The sequence below is a fragment of the Piliocolobus tephrosceles genome, chromosome 8 (genome assembly GCF_002776525.5).
Source record: "Piliocolobus tephrosceles isolate RC106 chromosome 8, ASM277652v3, whole genome shotgun sequence".
NCBI lineage: Eukaryota > Metazoa > Chordata > Mammalia > Primates > Cercopithecidae > Piliocolobus > Piliocolobus tephrosceles.
This window is the reverse complement of record NC_045441.1, coordinates 80,196,725-80,221,330: the sequence shown is the minus strand read 5'-3', so window position 1 is coordinate 80,221,330 and position 24,606 is coordinate 80,196,725. Positions and strand designations below refer to the sequence as shown.

Below are 24,606 nucleotides of genomic sequence, written 5' to 3'. Positions count from 1 at the left end.
TTGATCTTTGATCGTTGAAAGTCTGTTTTATCAGAGACTAGGATTGCTTTTTTTTTGTTCTCCATTTGCTTGGTAGATCTTCCTCCATCCCTTTATTTTGAGCCTATGTATGTCTCTGCATGTGAGATGGGTCTCCTGAAGACAGCAGACTGATGGGTCTTGACTCTTTGTCCAGTTTGCCAGTCTGTGTCTTTTAATTAGAGCATTTAGTCCATTTACATTTAAGGTTAATATTGTTATGTGTGAACTTGATCCTGCCATTATGATATTAACTGGTTATTTTGCTCATTAGTTGATGCAGTTTCTTCCTAGCCTCGATGGTCTTTACATTTTGGCATGTTTTTGCAATGGCTGGTACCGGTTGTTCCTTTCCATGTTTAGGGCTTCCTTCAGGGCCTCTTGTAAGGCAGGCCTGGTGGTGACAAAATCTCTAAGCATTTGCTTATCTGTAAAGAATTTTATTTCTCCTTCACTTATGAAACTTAGTTTGGCTGGATATGAAATTCTGGGTTTAAAATTCTTTTCTTTCAGAACGTTGAATATTGGCCCCCACTCTCTTCTGGCTTGTAGAGTTTCTGCCGAGAGATCTGCTGTCAGTCTGATGGGCTTCCCTTTGTGGGTAACCCGACCTTTCTCTCTGGCTGCCCTTAAGATTTTTTCCTTCATTTCAACTTTGGTGAATCTGGCAATTATGTGTCTTGGAGTTGCTCTTCTGGAGGAGTATCTTTGTGGCGTTCTCTGTATTTCCTGAATTTGAATGTTGGCCTGCCCTGCTAGGTTGGGGAAGTTCTCCTGGATGATATCCTGTAGAGTGTTTTCCAATTTGGTTCCATTTTCCCCCTCACTTTCAGGCACCCCAATCAGACGTAGATTTGGTCTTTTGACATAATCCCATACTTCTTGCAGGCTTTGTTCATTTCTTTTTCTTCTTTTTTCTTTTGGTTTCTCTTCTCGCTTCATTTCATTCATTTGATCCTCCATCGCTGATACTCTTTCTTCCAGTTATCGAGTTGGTTACTGAAGCTTGTGCATTTGTCACGTATTTCTCGTGTCATGGTTTTCATCTCTGTCATTTCGTTTATGACCTTCTCTGCATTAATTAGTCTAGCTGTCAATTCTTCCACTTTTTTTTCAAGATTTTTAGTTTCTTTGCGCTGGGTACGTAATTCCTCCTTTAGCTCTGAGAGGTTTGATGGACTGAAGCCTTCTTCTCTCATCTCATCAAAATCATTCTCTGACCAGCTTTGATCCGTTGCTGGCGATGGGCTGTGCTCCTTTGCAGGAGGAGATGCGCTCTTATTTTTTGAATTTCCAGCTTTTCTGCCCTGCTTTTTCCCCATCTTTGTGGTTTTATCTGTCTCTGGTCTTTGATGATGGTGACGTACTGATGGGGTTTTGGTATAGGTGACCTTCCTGTTTGATAGTTTTCCTTCTGACAGTCAGGACCCTCAGCTATAGGTCTGTTGGAGATTGCTTGAGGTCCACTCCAGACCCTGTTTGCCTGGGTATCAGCAGCAGAGGTTGCAGAAGACAGAATATTGCTGAACAGCGAGTGCACCTGTCTGATTTTTGCTTTGGAAGCTTCCTCTCAGGGGTGTACTCCACCCTGTGAGGTGTGGGGTGTCAGACTGCCCCTAGTGGGGGATGTCTCCCAGTTAGGCTACTCAGGGGTCAGGGACCCGCTTGAGCAGGCAGACTGCCCCTTCTCAGATCTCAACCTCCGTGTTGGGAGATCCACTGCTCTCTTCAAAGCTGTCAGACAGAGTCATTCGCGTCTGCACAGGCTTCTGCTCCTTTAGCTGAGCCCTGTCCCCAGAGGCGGAGTCTACAGAGACAGGCAGGTTTCCTTGAGCTGCTGTGAGCTCCACCCAGTTCGAGCTTCCCAGCGGCTTTATTTACCTACTTAAGCCTCAGCGATGGCGGGCGTCCCTCCCCCAGCCTAGCTGCTGCCTTGCGGTTAGATTGCCGCAGACTGCTGTGTTAGCAAGGAGGGAGGCTCCGTGGGCGTGGGACCCTCCCGGCCAGGTGTGGGATATATTCTCCGGTGTGCCGGTGTTATAGCGCAGTATTGGGGTGGGAGTTACCCGATTTTCCAGGTGTTGTGTGTCTCAGTTCCCCTGGCTAGGAAAAGGGACTCCCTTCCCCCTCGTGCTTCCCAGGTGAGGCGATGCCTCGCCCTGCTTCAGCTCTCGCTGGTCAGGCTGCAGCAGCTGACCCACACTGATTGTCCGGCACTCCCGAGTGAGATGACCCCAGTACCTCAGTTGAAAATGCAGAAATCACCGGTCTTCTGTGTCGCTCGCGCTGGGAGATGGAGACTGGAGCTGTTCCTATTCGGCCATCTTGCTCCGCCCCGTATTCCTGAGTTTTTAAGTTAAAATGAGCATTAAAAATTTTCCTGATAATCTGTTTGAAACAAAAGAAATTCAGGTAAATTATCTCACCTGTAGAACAGACAGTAATTGTTGGTGTTGCCATAGATGAGTTACAAGGACAAGATGGAGACATCCTGGGAGACTGTGTAGAGTGAGCCAAAAACACTAAGATGGCACCCATCTTTCTGGGTCCCAGTGTCTTTGTAAATTGGGTGATTGTTTACGGTTTCTAAAATCAACTCTAATGTGAGAAAACTGCATCTTAGGGGCTATGCTGAAAATTTAATAAACTTAATTATTAATTGACAGTATAGTTTAAACAAATCTCAGGAAATCTGAAGAAATAGCAGTGAGCAATTTGATTTTTAAGTCTAGAAGTTGGTGGTGGTAATTTTTTAGTTATATGAGGAACAAAGGTAAAAGTTATTTGAAAGTTTATCAAATGATTATGGGGCATGTATTGTTTTAAATGATGATAGAATTGTCTGTTGCCCAGGAGAAGAACCAAAACAATGTGTCACATATTTTCAATTTTTGTGTGTGTATATAAATTACATAAAACTATTCTCATGTGTTAGGAATCTTTTTTGTTTTTCTTTTTTTATTTGAAACAGAGAGTCTTGCTCTGTTGCCCAGGCTGGAGTGCAGTGGCACAGTCTCGGTTCACTGCGACCTCTGCCTCCCAGGTTCAAGCTATTCTTGTGCCTCATCTACCGAGTATCTGGGATGACAGATGCAGGCCACCACACCTAGCTAGTTTTTGTATTTTTAGTAGAGATGAGGTTTTGCCATGTTGGCCAGACTGATCTCAAACTCCTGACCTCAGGTGATCCACCTGCCTCGACCTCCCAAAGTGCTGGGATTACAGGCATGAGTCACCACGCCTGGCCTCATGTGTTATGAATATTTTCTTAAGTATATGAATGTTATTCCCTTGCTTGATATAATTTCTTTAGAATTTATAGATTTCTTTCTGATCAGCATTTCTGAACTTCCATCCTTGTCCTGTGGTGTTTTTTCAAAGGTATTTGAGATTACAGAGATAACATCAGAAATAGGATCCAGGCTAGGAAGTAGTTGATTGAAGTATAAGATAAATTTTATTATTATAAGGAAGCAAAAAGAATTGTGATTTTTTGCAATGAAGATCATTATCTTCCTAAGATTTTATGCCAGAGAGACAGAGAAATTTAGACTTGTTTCTTTTGCAGATTGATAAGGGTATGGAGAGAAGGTTTTCTTAATTATTTTTATGTGCCATTTTGACTGCCTTGCATCAAGGAGAATAATGTTTAATGATCTTTAGAAGTAGAAATCAAAATTTAAATTCCTTAAAATACCCAATTTTGTTGACAGACTTTATGCAGTGTCCTTGGTGAATATTATGCTCCTGCTTTAAAATGTGAAGTAAATGCAGAAGGTAGAGAGAATTCTGGTGATTACACTTCTGAAAATGAAGATCCAGAATTACAGGATTATAGATGTGAAGTTCAAGGTAATAAAAGCTTACCATACTATTAAACAGTATTTAATCCTCTTAAATTAATTGATGACAAATCTTTACTTTTTATTATGATTTAATCACCCAGCCAAGTTGTTTATCATCTTAACATCTTATCCTCCTTTCAGGTTCATGAAATATTATATTTAATATACATTTAAAAGTTTTGTAGTGCAATAACGGTGATATGAAGATAATTGGATCTGTCCACTATTGTCTGTCCTCTCTCTCTCTACTCTTATCTTGTTCCTTATCCTAATTCTTTCTTTTAACTTTTTATACCATAGATCCAAATTTTTAAAAGTTATTGTATTTATTGAATAAGTTCATGTCAATGGTTTTTGCTTTAAAATGAGTAAGATTAACATTAAGAAATAAGAAATATATTAGTATCTTTCTTAATATAGATCTGCTATAAGTTTGTTTTAGCAAATAGTAACCTCACACTTTTTTGATGTTCTTTCACAGATAAAATGTTTCCTAGCCCTATTTGTATAGATAATGAACAAAATGTGTATAAATTAATGACTATCAAAATAAATTAACATATTTTAATATGAAATTTTCAAGTTATCTTTGTAGCAGGCATTTCACATGAATGATATTTCAATTTTTAGTTACTAAATATCTGAGGTTTACTTCTAGCAGGCGATTTTTTAAAGTTATAAATAGGTGAATAATATTTATTGGAAGATGCAGACTTTCACTGTGAAGTGAAATTATTATAATTGTTTACCATCCAGACTTTCAAGAAAATATGCACACTCTTCTCAACAAAGTAACAGAAGAATACAACAAACTCTTGGTACTTCAAACACGACTAAGCAAGGTCTGTGAAATGGAAAATGTATTGTAATATTTGCATTTATTGTGTATTACCTGCTTTTTTATAAGCTGCTTTTATCAACCAAGAATTTCTAAAATAAGAGAATGTGAAAAAGGAGATTGGGAAAAGCGACATATATTTGTAGTAGATAATTTATATTGGTAAGCTGAAAAAATTTCTGCAAGTCAAATAATAACCCCTTTAGAGTGTTTTTAGAATTATGATAATTTAAAATATATATAATGTATCAACTGGTAAACTGTGTGAAACAATTGCATTTAATTTTACTTATAACATAAAGCAGTGGGCCTTCTGTTTTAGACAAAATTGGTAATGAGTTTAGTTGCTTAGTACATAGCTAATTAGTTTCACACAGCATTATATATGTCAATTTTATGTTCAAGCAATTTTTAAAAACATCTATAGAAAACTAGGTAAGATAGTATACATGGCACAGTGTAATTTATTAACTCTATCAGTAGAACAACTTAAGGCATATATTGGCAAGGATAAATGTAATTCTCATGTAGAAAGAAATCCAGAAAGATGTCTATGTCTATTTTTGGGGGGTGCTTTTTGATGTTCAGTTAATATTAAAATGTTTAGGCAGATTTGAAAGATTTAATTGATAGTGAAAGTTATAATGTTGATGAGTTATGTTTTGGCTGAAATTCTTCCTCTCCATCTCTCTCCCCTTCTTTCTTTCCCTCCTGTTTCTCCTTCTCCACTCTGTTTCTGTGCAATTAAGTACAACCTTATCTAGCCTTTCCAAAAATCTATAAACCTACTCCAGTAGATTTATATGAGTAGAATCTATTTTGGTTTCATCTCTTATTTTCTTGTTCATTATGGATTTATGCCTTTTAAATATTCTTTACTATCATTTTAATTGCGTAGTCAAAAGGGAAGAGGTTTACGTCACTAATCACAAATGTAAATGCCTACATTAATTTAGTTAATAAAATAAATGAAGAAGGCCAAGGCCAAGTGAAACCTGGAGAAAACATGTCTCATCCAAAAGGGGCTGCGGCTGCCCAGCTTATGCATCTTGTTGCCATTAAGTAGGAATCAGGGCCCAGTGTTGCTAGTACTTTTAATCTATTAATTTTATATGATTTTTTTTTCTTTTAAAAATATTAGGAAATATAAACCGGGCATGGTGGCACATGCCTTTCCTCCCTGCTACTTGAGAAGCTGAGGTGGGAGGATCACTTGAACCTAGGAGTTTGCGGCTGCATAAGCTATGATTGTGCCACTGCACTCCTGCCTGGGCAACAGAGCTTAAGACTTCATCTCTGAAAATATAACACACACACACACAGAAATATTCAAAAATAAACGGATTCTATTTTAAGGTTGGGAAACAGAAAGCAGCCAGACAACAACAAAAACTGTTTTGTCCCCAAAAGAGCACTATAAAAGTATAGACTGGATTTAAAGTTCAGGCCTTCACTTTGTAACCTCAGATATAAACACATGCTTTACTATCTTGAACTAGTTTTCTTTTTACTTTAATCTATTATTTCTCAACTGTAGTATTTGCTGCTTTCTGATAATATTTTCTTCCCTTAGCTTCTGTAGCTTTTCAAGCCTCCATTTTGGACTTTAGCTACCCTGTCTATTTTACCAGGGATCTTTATTTGATCCTCTTAATCTGAATGCTTTTTTCATATCCTTTCATTGCTTCTAGATCTCTCTGTTTAGGTCAGTCCTTCTGAGCTGCAGAGTCATATATCTCATCAGTTATCTCTACTCAAAACTCTTTTAGGTATGTTTCAATCAGCATATTGAAATATGAATTTATTAACTTCTACTGCTTAAACCAGCTTCTCCTCTCGTCTCAGTTTCAAGGAACAACATTCAACCAGAAACTTGGGGATTTGTCTTAGATAGTCTTCTCTTTTCACTCCTGGTCTTCTACCATACTGATATATACACTGAAGGGAGTACAAAGAAAATGAAAGAAAAACTTATACTTTGTTGTCATTCAGTTATCCAGTCAATTTTTATTTTTATTTTTATTTTACTGTACTTTCTTTTTTTTTTCTCTGAGACAGAGTCTTGCTCTGTCTCCCAGGCTGGAGTACAGTGGCACGATCTCGGCTCACTGCAACCTCCACCTCCCAGGTTCAAGTGATTCTCCTGCCTCAGCCTCCTGAGTAGCTGGAATTACAGGCACGCTCCACCACACCCAGCTAATTTTTGTATTCTTAGTAGAGACGGGCTTTCACCATGTTGGCCAGGCTGGTTTCGAACTCTTGACCTCATGATCTGCCCACCTTGGCCTCCCAAAGTACTAAGATTACAGACATGAGCCACTGCACCCAGCCTACTTATTTATTTATTTATTTATTTATTCCTTAGATCTGAGGACAGACTGGACAGCCAATATTTATTATTTGCTAATTAAATGCCAGGTTGTTCTATGTACTGGGAATAAAGTAATGAAGTCACCAGACTGAAGAAATGTATAAATTAATGGGATTTATGAACTAGTTTAAGTAATGTCATATACATATATAGTATTTTACATATATATATATACACGCATATATAAAATAGTTTTCCATGGCAACATTCTAGTAGGTGTTTAGAAGAGAAATGTAAGGCCGAGCATGGTGGCTCATACCTGCAATCCCAGCACTTTAGGAGGCCAAGGTGTGCCAATCACCTGAGGTCAGGAGTTGGAGACCAGCTTGGCCAACATGGTGAAACCCCATCTCTACTAAAAAAAATACAAAAATAATTAGCTGGGTGTGGTGACACGTGCCTATAATCCCAGCTACTTGGGAGGCTGACACAGGAGAATCGCTTGAACCCAGAAGGTGGAGGTTGCAGTGAGCCAAGACTGCGCCACTGCACTCCAGCCTGGGCAACAGGGTGAGACTCCATCTCAAAAAAAAAGAGAAAAGAAAAGAAATGTAGGTAAATACGTTTGCTTAACAGGTAGATGAATATAGCAAACAGGTAGATGTCTTTTCTGCACAAGAGGTAATAAGAAGATATCATATTTGAATTCTGTAAATTAGCTGCAATTAGAGAGGCATTTCAGAGTTACTTTGGGATCAGGATCAGCACTGCAATACATCACTGCCTAACCTTTTGGCTTCATCTGCTAATCTTCCTCCTCATTTCAGCCATACTGAAATACTTAGTTTCCCAAATGCACCATGGGCTTTTTTGGATGCTGTCCTTTCTGCATAATACTGCCCATTCCCTCCCAGCCTTTTTGGTTTGTTCCTGCTTGTTCCAGTTGGTTCAAATTTTACTCCCTCTGTGTCATCTTCTTTACCTTCCTAGGCTTAGGCATTTATTCCTCTGTTTCCTTAGCAACAGTACAGGCCTTGTTTATCGTGCTTCTCTTTTTTCGTTACTTTATTTTTTTTTATTTTTATTTTTTTGTTTTTTATTTTTTTTTGAGATGAGTCTCGCTCTGTCGCCCAGGCTGGAGTGCAGTGGCGCGATCTAGGCTCACTGCAAGCTCTGCCTCCCAGATTCACGCCATTCTCCTGCCTAAGCCTCCCGAGTAGCTGGGACTGCAGGCGCCCGCCACCACGCCCAGCTAATTTTTTTTGTATTTTTAGTATAGACGGGGTTTCACCATGTTAGCCAGGGTGGTCTTGATCTCCTGACCTCGTGATCCACCCACCTTGGCCTCCCAAAGTGCTGGGATTACAGGCATGAGCCACCGCACCCGGCCTTTTTCATTACTTTAAATACTTGATTACCCTTCTGTCCTTCTTCTATGTTCCCATAGCTTCTTATACATATTTGCATTTGTATCACATTACTTTTCATACTATATAATTGTTTGTTTACCATTCTGCCTCTTTCACTATTATTCTAAACCCTTTGGAATGAGGGAATCTTCTGTTTGTTTTTGTTTCCTCCTCTTATCATAGTGTTAGCATACAGTAAAGGCTTAATAAATGTTTGCTGAATGAGTTAGAAAGATTGGACTGGAAACTTAATAATTTACCCGATGATCTTTATTTTCCCTGGGAACTAAGAGGCAAGATCTCTGTTGAAATGTACTCATGGGGTAGGAGTTGGTTAGAGGATTTATAAGAGTAGTAGACAGTTAAAACAGCCTTCTTGGCAAATAGCTTTTTTTCTTTTGCTCACCTGCTTCTACGATATCCTTTGTTCGTCTGGTCTTGCAAGTCCAAACTCTTTCCCCTTGCTTTTAAAGTCTTATGTAATTTGGATCTATCTTATTTAACTAGCTTTATTTCCCCCTCTGTATCCAAATTAAACTCTCCTCAAGAAGATCATTGTCAATTATGGCATATGTCATTCTTTCACAAATATTCTTACTCTTTCTTCCTTAGAGCATTCCCAAATCATTGCCAAAAATATATGAGCCTAAATCAAAATTGACTTCCATAATTATTCAGATCCACATCAGTCTTCTGTATCATTGTAGTTATAGTCAAATTTTATAGTTTAGCCATTCTCTAATTGTTTATTTTCCTATCTGATTGATGAATTCCATGCAGGCAGATATATTGTTATTTTTTAAACGGATTTTGTATTTTTACTCTCTCTTGTCACAGTGCTGGTCACGTTGATTATTAAGTATTTGATGAATGAATAAATTAGTACACACAGGTATCTGACATATTGCTGCTTAATTTTATTTATTTATTTACTTATTTTTTTGAGGCAGAGTCTTGCTCTGTCTCCCATGCTAGAGTTCAATGACTCAATCCTGGCTCATTGCAACCTCCCCTTCCCAGGTTCAAAAAATTCACCTTCCTCAGCCTCCCAAGTAGCTGGGATTACAGGTGTGCGCCACCACACCTGGCTAATTTTTGTATTTTTAGTAAAGATGAGGTTTCACTATGTTGACCAGGCTGGTCCTGAACTCCTGACCTCAGGTGATCCACCCACCTCGCTTTCCCAAAGTGGTGGGATTACAGGCTTGCTGCTTTTTAATAGTTAAGGAAATAAGCTGAGATTTATCTATTTTAATTCTTTTCTTTTCCTTTGTTTACTGTACAGAGCAGCATACCATTTGTCAGTTACCTGGTTGTACATAGGATATATCTAGAGATACATAAGCTTTATTAATCAAGTATTGGTAATATAAAATTTATTATGTACAAATTGAAATTTGAAAGTCCAGGTTATACTATAAATATTGTTATCAGCTTTCTACCAAAATTCTCAGAAGCACTTGTTTTTGTAGTAAAATGAACTTCCTTTTAGATATCAACATTACTAACATAATTTTAGTGCTATGAAAGGTATGGAATATGAATTACTGTTACAGAAGAGAACAGGGAATAACTTAGAAGGGAAAACACTTGTATTAGAGTGCCACAATTTTGGGTGGTTTTAAAAAAGTATTTTAATGCAGAGTTGCTTTAATACAGCTTTCTAATTGCTGGATTACGTATTTATGTTACTGCTGTTATTCTGTGGTTTTCAATAGATTTGGGGACAGCAAACAGATGGTATGAAACTTGAATTTGGAGAAGAAAACCTTCCAAAAGAGGAAACAAAGTTTTTATCAATCCATTCTCAGATGACCAGTTTGGAAGACAGTGGTAAATTTTGATCATATACCACAATGTGGTGTTTTTATACCAAATATTGAGTAATTTGCTTTTTTACTTTAAAATTTGAGCTAACATAGTGACGTTGGGCATTTCACTGTAGCCTCTCTGATCTCAATGTTTTCATCCTTAAAATGAAATATTTGGATTACTTATCTATTTGATCCTTTTTCACTTCTTATGTTCTGTAATTCTAAATTGTTTTAAATTTTAAAGATATAAAATGTTGGATTTAGGAGTACTACAGCATGAGGATCAAAAAGATGATCTTGAATTGTACTATTTATATTTTCTTGTTTTCATCAGAATGAGTTTAAATTGAAACCAGAATTATTACCACTAAAAACATACTCTTTCAAAAAAGAATATTTTCTGTACACAGTGATTGTGCTATTTCACTAAGAAACTTCTGCTGAAATGTGCATTTTTTGTCTCTTTATATGACATAGATGTTAATCAAAAAAGCAAGTTATCTTCTCTGCAACATCTTGAAAAAACTGAACAACTTGAAGAACACATTCAAGAATTAGAAAGCCTCATATCCTCTTTGCAGCAACAATTGAAAGAAACTGAACAAAGCTATGAGGCAGAGATCCACTGTTTACGGAAGAGGCTTCAAGCTGTTAGTGAGTCCACAGTTCCGCCAAGGTATTCGTCTGCTTATAGCTTCATTCAACAGTATTTGTAGCTTTGTAACAATTATGGTATCATCCAGAATGGCTGTTTACAAAAAGTAACTTAAGCAAAGTTGCTGAAAAGAGATAGGATACAGCATTTTTAAGAAAGTATAGCAGGAGATCATTCTATATCTTTGAAATGCCTGAAATAAATGTTGATGTAAATCAAAGACATTATAGGAATTCTACTTAATTTTTTACATTATAAAGATGTTGGTTGTTGTTAATCTGCTTAATTAAATCGGCAGTGTGCATGTATTTGCAGTTTATTCTGTACCTAGTCTTTGGTACTTTGATATGGTGAATACTTAAGGAATATAAGATAGGATCATTCCAGTCATGGCAGGATTTCCTCCACTTTGTCTCATGTTCAAATTAACCACGTCCAAAGTAGAACTCTGGATCTTCTCAGAATTTGCTCCTTCTGCAGCTATATCCATCTGTCGTTACTCCTCTTTCTCTTATACCTCTTTTCTAGTCTATCGAGACATCCTGTTTTCTCTACCTTCAAAAATATATCCAAACTGTACCACTCCTTAAAACCTTGCTGGTCTCTGCCATCCTTTTGTCTCACCTGGATTACCCTAACTCCTCCCTAAAGTCTGTTCTCAACACAGTTAGAGCAGGTGCCAGAATCTTGCTTTTAAAATTTAAAATAGATTATATCATTCCAAAGCTCTTCTGTCCTACATGATGAGTACCCATTACTTTTCTGACTTTTAATCTCCTACTGACTTGTCTGTCTCTGTCTTCTGACCCCAAGATGCTGTCACCAGTAACAAGCATTAACAGTATGCTTCTGCTTTAGGGACTTCTCATTGGCTGTTCCTTCTACCTAGAATAGTCTTCCTCCAGATATATGCCTGGCCAACACCCTCACCTCCTTTGGATCATTACTCAAGTGTCATGTTCTCTTGAGGCTTTTCTCAATCACTCTGTGCAAATTAAAATTGTCTCCTAGAACGCTGATTCCTATTTCCCTACTTTACTTTTTCTATGTTACTTAATATTGTCTATTTTTATATATGTATACATTATACACATTTTATATAGTATATATTACATATATAACTAGGCTGGTTGTGGTGGCTCATGCCTGTAATCCCAGCATTTTGAGAGGCTGAGGCAGGCAGATTACCTGAGGTTAGGAGTTTGAGACTGGCCTGGCCAATATGGCAAAACTCCATCTCTACTAAAAATACAAAAATTAGTCAAGCATGGTGGCATGCACCTGTAATCCCAGCTACTCAGGAGGCTAAGGCATAAGAATCACTTGAACCTAGGAAGCGGAGGTTGCGGTGAGCTGAATTCGCACCACTGCACTCCAGCCTGGGTGACAGAGCAAGACTCTGCCTTAAAAAAAAAAAAAGAAAATATATATATATATATATATAAACACCAAGTATATGTAAATTTGAAGGGTGTGGATTCATTTTTATTGTTCGTCTCTGGTCAAAGACTTTAAACTTTGTAAGGGTGAGGCTCTTTTTCCATTTAGGTTAGTGATATGTCCCAAACACCTAAGATAATTCTCTGCGCATAATAGGTACTCAATAAGTTATTTGTTTAATGAATAAACAGTTTATAATTTAGTTGGGCAGTATGATATAATATATAACTAGCTCTATAAAACCCTCAGAGATTTATTCTAACTTTGGCTGGCTCTGCTATTCTAGCACTGATGTCTTCATAGGCACTTACTAGTAAAACCTCAACACAGTTTTTTTGGATAGTGGATAAAAATTGAATATCTACTTGTTTGGAACTAGTCATTACTCTTCTGTATTTGGAACCTACATAAGGGCTTTGGAATTGTTTGCTTGGTATTGGGCTTAGCCTTATAAAGCTCCCATTTTCTTTGAGATTGGTGGTTTCTAAACATGACTGTACATCAGAAATAGTGCAGGTTTTTGAACTTTAATATAATTTTTTTAATACTTATAATGAAAGATCACTGAATTATAATTTGGAGAGTCATACTCAGTAACTTTGAGATAGAATATGGAAATTTGTGTTTTTGACAATATAATTCAGAGGCATGGAACCCATAGATTGACATTTGGAAACCACTGCTTTCTGATATGAAACAAAATAGGTAATTAGGAAGAACTTTCTAATAACCAGTCAGTATTTCAAGTAATCTTCCTTTAATTAATGATGCTTTCTCTCCAAAGCATGAAGAAAAGAGAGGCTTCTGGAAACGTAGGCTTACATTGTTATTCCTGCATTTGGGCTTCTGCCAGCTCACCACCCTCTCTCAGAGTTTCTGTAATACTCCGTGGAAATGTGTTGACAATGCCTTTGAACCAAAACCATTCGTTTGCTCCCTGCACTCCTACCAAAAAGAGTTTTACTCACCACCCTCCTCATTCTTACTAATAGTAATGGGTCAAAATTATTTTTTTGTAAATAGCATCACATATTTTGGACACAACTGTAACACATTTTGAATAGAGTATACTGTTCCCTGTGGGTAGACTTGAAATAGTTAAGAAAAACAATTGAGTCATTCTTTTAACAAATATTGGGTGTTTCATACTAGAAACCTCTAAGAGAAACATTCTGAGGTTGGAAAGATCATGGATTTTAGTCAGACAGATCTGCATTTAATCCTGATTTGACCTTTTACTGACTATATGATCTTGGACAGATTATTTAAACATCTCTAAATAATAATAGGGATAATAATAATTACCCTTAAGATTGTGAGTATTAAATGAAACAGTAACTGAAAAGAGCCTTAGCTAGATATCCTGGAGGTAGAATTAGATTTTATGTAAAGTGGCTGTTTCTTTCCAGGGACTTCAGTATAATCACTGAAATAATAATTACTTGCAAAATAATTTTTGAAGGTAATGGTTGGGGAATATAACATAGTGATATAACTAAAACGCTGGAATTTAAACCCATCTCTTTGTGTCATTTTTTACTGCACATCTGTAATACTGCCTATTAGAGTAATAACAGCAAAATGGAAATGAAGGATGAATATTAAGACATTGCAATGGAAGGAATGTTGGAAACAAAGCAGAGGGGAAAAAACAAACATAACTGTGTTGCTTGAGCCTAGGGAATATGGAAAATGAAAGTACATCACATAAATAGGAAAATCCACAGGCGGAGTTTAATTGCAAGAGGGGAGCAGTGAATTAAGTTTATGCTGGACTATTTTTTCAGTTTGGAGTAAACGCTTTCAAATACTGTAAAGCTTAAAGATTGAAGTCATTGTGGACTAAGTAGTACTTTTTGGAGTTTAGATCATAGTGGCTGGATAGATAATCAGGAGGATTTTCTAGGCTGTGAAAAATAAGATCCAAGACATAAAGCCAAGGATCAGAGGAGTATATACAAGGGACAGTGAGGAAAACAGAGACAAAATAGTAATAAAGAAGAAGCAGGAAAGGGCAGAGAAGAAAGACAAGAAGAACAAGTTTTTAGAAGCATGGCATGGTCATAGAACATGAGAAGGTAGTTCACAGCAGGAAAAACCTAAATGGCCAATAACGTTTGAAAGAAAATGTCTTCTCAAAAATAAAGACATACATGTTCTAGCAAAGTTTTACAATTGTTATGACCCCCGATTGCTGAAGTTTTGAGAAAATACTTAAATACTATTACGATAATAAAATTAATAAAACTTTTTGGAATATAGCCCTGAATTAAAACATTAAATATTAAGCTTAACAATTACTTACAAGATTTTATCATATAGAAACATCCATGGAAGTGTGCCAAGATACATTTGTGAAGATCTGTATTATAGCATTGTTTGTAATGGTGAACAATCGGAAGCAATCAAATGGCCGTCATTAGGGGTTTGGTTATGTAAGTTATGAAATGGGATGATGACAGCTTTTATCTGCCCAATTTTGGGTGGAATTTAGGATAGAAAAGAATAGGAGAAGGAAAGGTATGTGGACAAGAGGAGGGTCGAACTAAGAAAGCAACATAGTTGCACATGAAAATGGGTGTGGAAAATTGTATTTGCCAGAAATGAAAATTATAATTTCCTCCTTTTATTTTTTTCCCATGGTTCCTAAATACTGATCTTAGTTTTTATGACCTAAGTTAAGCATTTTAAGAAAAAAAATTTTTTTAAATAATGAATGCATGTAAAAACTACACAATACAGATGTGAATACCAAAAAATTAAACAAAAAAGTCCAAAAGTGAGTATTTGTAAATTAAGATTCTTCTCTTTACCACCACTGCTCCTGAGTTCCACTAGAGGTAAACGTTGTTACTTTTGATGTGGACACATAGGAAAAAAATCAAACTTTTTGTATCCAAATATACATATGTATGTTAAAAGAAGTTTCTCATAAAAGTGAGATTTTACAAACTTTTTAAAAGTCACTAATATATCTTAGATAACTTTAAAAAAAAAGTTAATACTGGCCAACCATAATGGCTCATGCCTATAATCCCAGCACATTTGGAGGCGGAGGTGGGAGGATCACTTGAGGCCAGGAGTTTGAGATCAACCTGTGTAACATAGTGAGTCCCCATCTCTCCAAAAAAAAGTCAGTATGTATAGTTCCATATCATACATTTGTAGTGTAAGATGACATAAAATTCAGTTGATCATCTGTTAAAATACTTTAAAATACTGTTACTCAATTGTGTTCTTTTAAGTGGAAATATTAGTCAAAAATATGATTTACGTTACAATACCTACAACCCTTGACTCATTATTGTCTCCCATACCCCGGTACACATTTTATGTGTGGTATAGATTTTGGATGAACACTGAAGCACATATACAACTCTAATTCTTTAACCTTTTTTATTTATATTCAGCTTCCCCGTTGATTCAGTGGTAATTACAGAATCTGATGCACAGAGAACAATGTACCCTGGAAGTTGTGTGAAAAAGAATATTGATGGTACAATAGAGGTATTATATTTTTAATTTTTATCTTTTAACTGTTATACACACTGATTTTTCTACTATCATTTTTATGTCTGGTTTACTATCTAATAGTTGCTGAGAAGTAAGCATAATAAATACGAGGATAATACCTTATATAGAAAACTCAGAATACATATGTAAAGAAATTTAATCTATTTTTATAGCATAGGAAAAACACAGAGGAAGTTAAGTTTGAGGGGTTAATTTCCTTTAAATATGTTATAGTTTAAGATTTATCTTGTTTTTTGTAACATGTGGGCTATGCACAAATTAGTTTCAGTGCCCTGGTCAACATAGCTTTGTCTTCCCAGCATGGGAATTTGGACCAGGCCATCTCTAGAAAAGTGCTCAGGGGCCAGGCGCGATGGCTCACGCCTGTAATCCCAGCACTTTGGGAGGCCAAGGCATGTGGATCATGAGGTCAAGAGATCAAGACCAGCCTGGCTAACACAGTGAAACCCCATCTCTACCAAAAATACAAAAAATTAGCTGGGCGTGGTAGCACTTGCCTGTAGTCCCAGTTGCTCAGGAGGCTGAGACAGGAGAAGCGCTTGAACCCAGGAGGCGGAGGTTGCAGTGAGCTGAGATTGCGCCCCTGCACTCCAGCCTGGGTGACAGAACTAGACTCCATCACAAAAAAAAAAAAAAAAAGAGAGAAAGAAAAAAGTGTTTAGGAATCCCCAGAATCCAAGACAGTAGGGCTGGGATAATAGATTAGGCCTACTCCAGTAAGGTCCATATGGTATATAAAAGTTCCACATCTTTTACAGTGCATGCCATCTAACTAAACCACCCCCTGCCTCTGCTCAACATTGTATTATTCTCAATTTCTCACATCTGCAACTTTCTCAAACCTGCAACTGCCGAACCCTGGTCTTCACTCAGTAGATTTTTAGCTCTTAAGTCATAGAAAAAATTAAGATCATCGTTCTTCCTGGCTCAGTATACAGAGGAAAGATGTTAGACATTTCCTTGATTCTGCTATACTCATCCCATATCATGATAATTGCTAAATAAATACTTTCATACCGAGAACATATTTATATTTTTTTAAAGTTTATGGTTTTTTCTATTGATAAAAGTAACTTTGTATTTGTAGAAAATTAGATAGTATTAATAAGTACCAAGAAGAAAAGAAAATTTGCTTGTAATTTTATGAGCAAACAATGCCACTGTTTAACATTTTACTTAAAAGGAAATATATACACACATATATATTTTATTAGTTATATTTAAGTATCCTTTTCCCACTCTAGAACTGTATGTTGGCATTTATAAATATGTAAACATACTCCTCTTTGCATCTTTGATTGTTAAGTTCACAGTAGTAAGTATAATTATTTAGTAGAATTATTTACTAAAATTGTTTTTAATTGAGAGAATTAAAATTGATTTTTTGCTGAAAGTATGTAGAACTTTTCTAAAAATACTGATACTTTGGGGAGATTTTGAGGTAGAAGTTTAAAAATAAGTAGTGTATAATTAATGTAAATAAATGTCATGTTTTGCTTTTAAATATAGTTTTCTGGTGAATTTGGAGTGAAAGAGGAAACAAATATCATTAAGTTGCTTGAAAAACAATACCAAGAACAATTAGAAGAAGAAGTAGCTAAGGTAAGCTTATAGCTTATCCGGAAGATTATCTTAGTTTATATTCCCTTTGAGCCTTCAAAAATAGCATGGATTTTATTGATGGTATGTACTTTATTTTTATAAGTTTCATATATAGTTCATCTTTAAGTGGTTGGATAATGATATCAATTATAGTTGCCTTTAAACAAAATATCGTGAACTTTTATTTGAGAAGAGCATTCTTCTTGATGTAGACTAGTAATTAGAAGCTTTTCAGAATGCCAAAACAAGTCTATATATTTGTTGCCTTGTGAAGGAGTTTGGTCTTCCTTAAAAGTTGGGGAGAAGATAGGAAAAGAAAGAGAAAGTGGTTGGTCCTCTGTGTATATTATCTGTATCTATTTCCAATCAGAAAAGCTTTGTTAGGTAATGACTACAGATACTAAGGGAGGATTATCAGTGAGTATTAATTAGCTCCTGGCTAAGTGAAGGAGTTTATCAATGTGAGTTTTGCTCATCTCTGTATGCTTATCTGCTGTGTCCAGAGTCATTCTTTAATATTAGCCATATAACCTAGTGTAACATTATGGTTCTATTTGTTTTGTCTTTGTATTCCTTTTCAAAATGTGTATACCTGGTTGGCTTTTAATATTGGAACTGGCCCGGTGCGGTGGCTCATGCCTGTAATCCCACCACTTTGGGAGGCCAAGGTGGGCAGATCACCTGAAGTCGGGAGTTTAAGACCAGCCTGACCAACATGGAGAAACCCCAGCTCTACTAAAAATACAAAATTAGCCAGGTGTGGTGGCTCATGTCTGTAATCCCAGCTATTCAGGAGGCTGAGGCAGGAGAATCACTTGAACCTGGAAGGCAGAGGTTGTGGTTAGCTGAGGTCATGCCATTGCACTCCAGTCTGGCCAACAAGAGCGAAATTCCATCTCAAAAAAAAAAAAATATATATATATATATATATACACACATACACACACACACACAGGAACTATTGAATTATGAGTTTGCTTTTTTTAAAATAATATTTCAACTGTCTTAATATAACAATCCCAGTGGAATATGTGGATTTTAAAGGGGTGGGATTGATTGGTAGGATATAAAGGAAATATATAAGGAATTAGGAAAATAATAAATTAGATGAGGAAGTCAAGACCCAAGGAAATATCTGGGCCATAAGGACTTGTTCACTTATGACTAAAGTGAAAAGTGAAACACTATGTTTTTTTTTTTTTTTATAGCTTTCAATGTCTAGTTCTTGGAGGAATACAAGTTTTCTCTTGCATGTAGCTCTTATACAAATTTATCAAATGGAATGGTGTATCAGGGAATAGTAATTAACGTGAGATTTGGTATTGGGTATACCATATTTTAAATTCTTGTTCTTTTGGTTTACAAATTTGTGACTTTAGGAAAGTTACTTGTGAATCTCAGCGTTTTATATGTTGAAAGAGGAAATTGGAATAGTAGTAATTTTTATAAGGATTCAATGAGCTAATGCCTATAGAGCAGTTAGCAAATGAGTTGATACATAGTAAAGACTCATAAATATTATCTTAAAAGTAGTCTTATTACTGTGATAATGGTGGTAATATGAAGATGTTTTATAAAGCATTACTCACTCAAGCTGATAGCAAAGCACCAAAGTACCGGTCAGTGAAGACTCTTCTAAATGCAGCCAAGATACTGTGATCCAAGAGACTACATTTGATGGCCCAGCTTGGTCCTAGAATAATACAGATTGTCGACATTAGTCACCAGTACCGATGGGATTATGCTGTACTCTGTACCCCTCAGATATGATAGAAGAAGATTGAAAACCATTTTTCTTTTTTCTTTTTTTTTTTGAGACAGGGTCTGGCTCTGTCGCCCAGGCTGGAGTGCAGTGGCGCAATCTCTGCTCACTGCAACCTCCAACTCCTGGGCTCAAGCCATCCTCCCACCTAAGCCTCCCAAGTAGCTGGTACTACAGGTGTGCACCACCACCCCAACTAATTTTTTTGTATTTTTTTTTATAGAGATAGGGTTTTGCCATGTTGGCCAGGCTGGTCTTGAACTCCTGATCTCAAGCAGTCTACTCGTCTTGGCCTACCAAAGTGCTGGAATGGCAGGCGTGAGCCACCATGCCTGGCTGAGAATCATTTTTCTAAAAGCACAAGGCTATATAGAAGAAGCCCAGTAAGAGTAGTGATTCCCAGTATATATCACATTAGAGTCCTCCTGTGATTTGAGCACATACGACTGAAATTACACATTCATTTACATTTCACTGTTAGGCAGTGTTCTGGGTGCTGAGGTATGACAGAGAATAAAAGAGGATGAAATCTTTGCTTCCATAGACCTTACATTCTAGTTAGTACAGATAGACAGCATACAGATGATGGTAAGTACTATAAAGGAAGAAAAAAAAAGAAAATGGGACTAGGAAAATCCATGGGGAGTGAGATGGTGTTATTTTATATAGGGTTGTCATGGAAGGCCTGACTTTATGAAGTGACATTAGAGGAAAATCCTAAAGGAAGTGAGGGAGTGAATCAGGAAGATATCAGGTTGAGGACCTTTTAAAGAAATATGAAAGGAAAAGTCAAGAGAGACAAGACAAAAAGAAAGGTCAAAAATTACTCTAACAGGTGTCTTTAAGACATGGTCAGGAGACTTGACTAGAGTTTGTGAAGGTTGCTTGCCCAGCTGCTACCTCTGCTGAGTTGGAGGATAGTTCAGTTTAATCCTGCAACTCCCACATTCATGGTGAAATATTGTGAAATCCTGGCACAGATTTGTCTTTTCTGCAGATGTACAGGAGGAGAATTTTCCTTTTCCTGGATACAGGAGGAAGAAATACAAGGAAAGAGGGCAAGGGCTCACACTTAAGGGGAAAGTATTACTCTAGGTTATTTGACCTGAGCAACTTGAAGAATGGACTTGGTATTTGCTTAGAGTTCTTTAGTAGGATGGAAAAGACTGCAAAGGAGTAGTTTTGAAGAGGAATGAAGAGACTCAGAATTCAGCTTTTGACTCATTAAATGCAAAAATATTTACTAAATGTCCAAATATAAATGTTGAGGAATAGCCAAGGAAGTGTTAAGTAAAGTCAGTGTTTGGGATATATAAATCTAGATTTTAGGAAATAAGATAAAACTAGAAATATAAATTTGGGAGTTAGCATATAGTGCAATGTTTTTTAAACTGTGAGTTGTAACTCATTTTTTTTTTTTTTTTTTTTTTTTTTTGAGACGGAGTCTTGCTGTGTCTCCTGGGCTGGAGTGCAGTGGCCGGATCTCAGCTCACTGCAAGCTCCGCCTCCCGGGTTTTACGCCATTCTCCTGCCTCAGCCTCCGGAGTAGCTGGGACTACAGGCGCCCGTAACTCATTTTTAAGGCATGAAATCCATTTAGGGGGTTGGGTGTAGGATTTTAATATTAATGGAAAGTTTTAATTATATAGACACATATGTACCTGTGTATGCTTTGGGTCATAATATAACATGTGGTTTCGTTGTTTTATGTGTGTGTATGTTTGCCATGGATTGCAGTGAAAAAATTTGAAAAACTAATAAAGGGAATAAGTGTAGATAGAGAAGATATCTGGGAACTGACCTGAAGCATGCCAGTGTTTAGAGACCAGATAAATAAGGAAAAACAAAGGAGATGGAGAAGGAGCAGTAAGTTAGATATGGGAAGAACAAAAGAATGGGCATTGCAGAAACCAGATTATTACTGCAAATTAATCATTTGATTTTACAAGATGAAGTCATTGGTGACTTTCACGAGAACACATTTGATGGCATGGTGGAGACAAACTGATTAGACTGGGTTTGAGAGAGAATGAAGGAGAAGAATGAGGAGATGAACTATATTGAGGAGTTTTACTTAAAAGGGGAGCAGAGAAATAGAGTGGTAAAGAGTGATGTAGAGGGTCAAGTGGTGAGTTTTTCTTGTTGCTGTTTTGTTTTTATTTAAGATAATAGGTATTACATCTACTTTTGTGCTCATGGAAATGATTGAAGAGAGAGGGAGGGAAATAGCTGATTTAGGGTACAGAGGAGCAGTTGCTGGAGTAGTGGTCTTGATTAGATGAGAGGGGATTCCATACCCTGGATGGTTGCCATTAGATAGGAGCATGGCAGTTTAATCTATAATAACAGGAAGGAAGGCAAAGAATATTTGGTTTGTTATTCAGGTATCTTTTGAGATGTAGTATTCAGAGCCTGTGAAAGTTCTCTTCTAGTAATTGCTTACATGTTCTCACTAAAACAAGCAGCAAGGTCAACACCTGAGAGAGACAAAGAAAGAGAAGATGTTGGAAGTTTAAGAGGAGGGAAAAGTTCTGTCTAGGGGAAGGAATCAGAAATGGAGTAAACTAGGGAAATTGAGTTAAATTGCCTGATTCTACCAAGGGCCCATTTTAAAGGTAGTGGTTATGAATTTAAAATGAGACCAATCAGGTTGGTTGGATTTTTTAGACAGTATAGCGAAGGGAAAGGAAAGAGTAACAGGGTAGTTAAGTCTGTTTTTTTTAAGTTTCCAAACCAGAATCCTGTTTTGTTTTGTTTTTTTTTTGAGACAGAGTCTCACACTGTCACCCAGGCTGTAGTGCAATGGCGCGATCTCCGCTCACTGCAACCTCTCCCTCCCAGGTTTATATGATTCTCTTTCCTCAGCCTCCCAAGTAGCTGGGATTATAGGCACACACCACCACACCTGGCTAAGTTTTGTATTTTCAGTAGAGATGGGGTTTCTATGTTGGCCAGACTGGTCTTGAACTCCTGACCTCGAGATCCACCCACCTCGGCCACCCAAAGTGCTTGGTTTACAGGTGTGAGCCACTGCACCCGGCCCCAAACCAGAATTCTTATAAGTATATCTGTCATTTCTTTCTAATCTGAATGCATATACAAAAGAAAGTGATCTTTATGATACCAGTTTTTCAGAATTTCAACAGCTTCCTTTGTGTTTTTTGTTGTTCTTTGTTTGTAATCATCTCTGCTGAGGTATAATTTACATAATATGAAATTCACCAATTATAACTGCAAAATTTGATGAGTTTTAGCAAGTGTTAAAAATTGGGAAACTAATACCACAATCAAGGTATAAAACATTTCAGTCATCCCTAGAAGTTTTCTCATGCCCTCTGGGAGACAACCCCCTCCCTTTATACGTTGCTAGATTCTGTTTGCTAATATTGTGGCAAAGATATTTATGTCTGTGTTCATGAGAAATATTATTTCAAGTTTGGTTTTCTTGTAATGTCTTGGTTTTCATATCAGAATAATGCTGGCCTCCATACAATGTTGAAATATATTGCCTCTTCTATTTTCTGGAATAATTTACATAGAATTGGTATTATTTCATCCTTAAATATATTTTAGATATGCCGGTGAATGCAACTGGACCTGGAGTTTTCTTTGTTGAACTATGTGTTTAAGCTATGAATCCAGTTTATCTAATAGATTTAGTTTTATGTTAGTTATCTATTTATTTTTGAATGAGTGTTGGTAGTTTGTGTAACTCAAAGAATTGGTCCATTTCCTTTAAGCTGTTGAATTTATATAGGTAAAGTTGTATTGTAGTAGTATTTTTTTTTTTTTTTTGAGATGGAGTTTCGCTCTTGTCGCCCAGGCTGGAGTGCAGTAGCACAATCTCGGCTCACTACAACCTCTGCCTCTGGATTCAAGTGATTCTCCTGCCTCAGCCTCTCAAGTAGCTGGGATTACAGGCATGCACCACCACACCCAGCTAATTTTTGTGGGTTTTCTTTTTTTTTTTTTTTTTAGTAGAGACGGGGTTTCACCATGTTGGCTCTAACTCCTGACCTCAAGTGATCCACCTACCTCAGCCTCCCAAAGTACTGGGATCATGGGTGTTAGCCACCATGCCCCGCCTGTAGTATGCTTTTATTATTTAATGTCTGTGGAATCTGTAGTGTTATCCCTATTTCTCACCTTTTTGTCAGATTGGTTAGAGGTTTGTTGATTGTATTGATATATTAAGGATTCAGCTTTTTGTTTCATTGTTGTTTTTATTGGTTTTGTTTTTATTTTCAAATGCTACCCATATCTTTTTGATACCCATTTTCTGCTTGCTTTGGGTTTAATTTGCTCTTCTTCTGCTTTTCTAATGGGAATTTCTTCTTTTCTAATGTATGCATTTAATGCTGTACTCGAAAGCATAGCGTTATACCTTTAAACATCATAGCTTGTAAGTATAGCAGTGTTTCCTTATAAGCAATGTTTAAAGCTGCACTCTGCAAATTTTCATTCAATCCAAATATATTATTTCCCCTGTGACTTCCTCTTTGATTCATGGGTTATTTAGAAATGCACTGATTTTCACATTTTTGTGATTTTCAGATAGCTTCCCATGGTTGATTAACTTAATTGATTTTTAAGTTTCTTTGTGGTATGGTAAAATGCCTCATATAATTTCAGTTCTTTTAAATTTGATGCCTAAAATGTGAACTTTTCTGGGTGAATGCTCCATATGTACTTGAGAAGAGTATGTGTTCTGCTGTTATTTAAATTTCAGATTTCCCTCTGGTGCCATTTTTCTTTAGCCTGAAAACCTTCCTTTAGCATTTATTTTAGAACAGGTGTGCTGACAATGAGTTCAACATACAACGAATTTTATGATGAATTGATGGGTGCTGACGAGTTGATGGGTGCAGCACACCAACATGGCACATGTATACATATGTAACAAACCTGCACGTTATGCACATGTATCCTAGAACTTAAAGTATAATAAAAAATAAAAATAAAAAATAAAAAAAGATACCATATTTCAAGTTAGAAACTGATTCTGTTGGAAGGGGAATCTTGTACGTTTGCTCCTCTGGATTTATGTATGCTATGAATTTTGGTAGGGAAATGATTTTTTTCTCTCTAAATTTATTATTAACATTGTCTTAATGTTTCTATTTTATCCTATTGGGTTTCAAACCTTTCTTATGTAATTTTTGGTCATTTTGTTTTACCCTTTCTGTTCTTTTTGTCAGTGTTCCATTTATAGGCATACAAGTGAAAATTCATATCATGTCAGTAATAACAGCGATTTTGTCCTTTCTAATAAATAATGTTGTGCCTTGTAAAAAAATAAAATAAAATAAAATAAAATAAAACATCACATAATAAAATGGGAAGAAAAAAAAAACAACAACGAATTTTATGTTGCCTAA

General features: G+C 36.5%; 1 protein-coding gene across 9 annotated transcripts in view; it reads left to right on the top strand.

Annotated features, from left to right (window-relative positions):
• AKAP9 (A-kinase anchoring protein 9) overlaps positions 1-24,606 on the top strand; it is a 177,085-nt gene that overhangs the window by 75,543 nt on the left and 76,936 nt on the right. For all 9 annotated transcript variants that reach the window (XM_023226720.2, XM_023226722.3, XM_023226721.2 and 6 more), the window contains 6 exons: positions 3,732-3,870; positions 4,620-4,705; positions 10,140-10,254; positions 10,713-10,911; positions 15,741-15,837; positions 17,374-17,466. In XM_023226720.2, the coding sequence (XP_023082488.2) occupies positions 3,732-3,870; positions 4,620-4,705; positions 10,140-10,254; positions 10,713-10,911; positions 15,741-15,837; positions 17,374-17,466 (729 nt within the window). The remainder of the gene's footprint in view (positions 1-3,731; positions 3,871-4,619; positions 4,706-10,139; positions 10,255-10,712; positions 10,912-15,740; positions 15,838-17,373; positions 17,467-24,606) is intronic.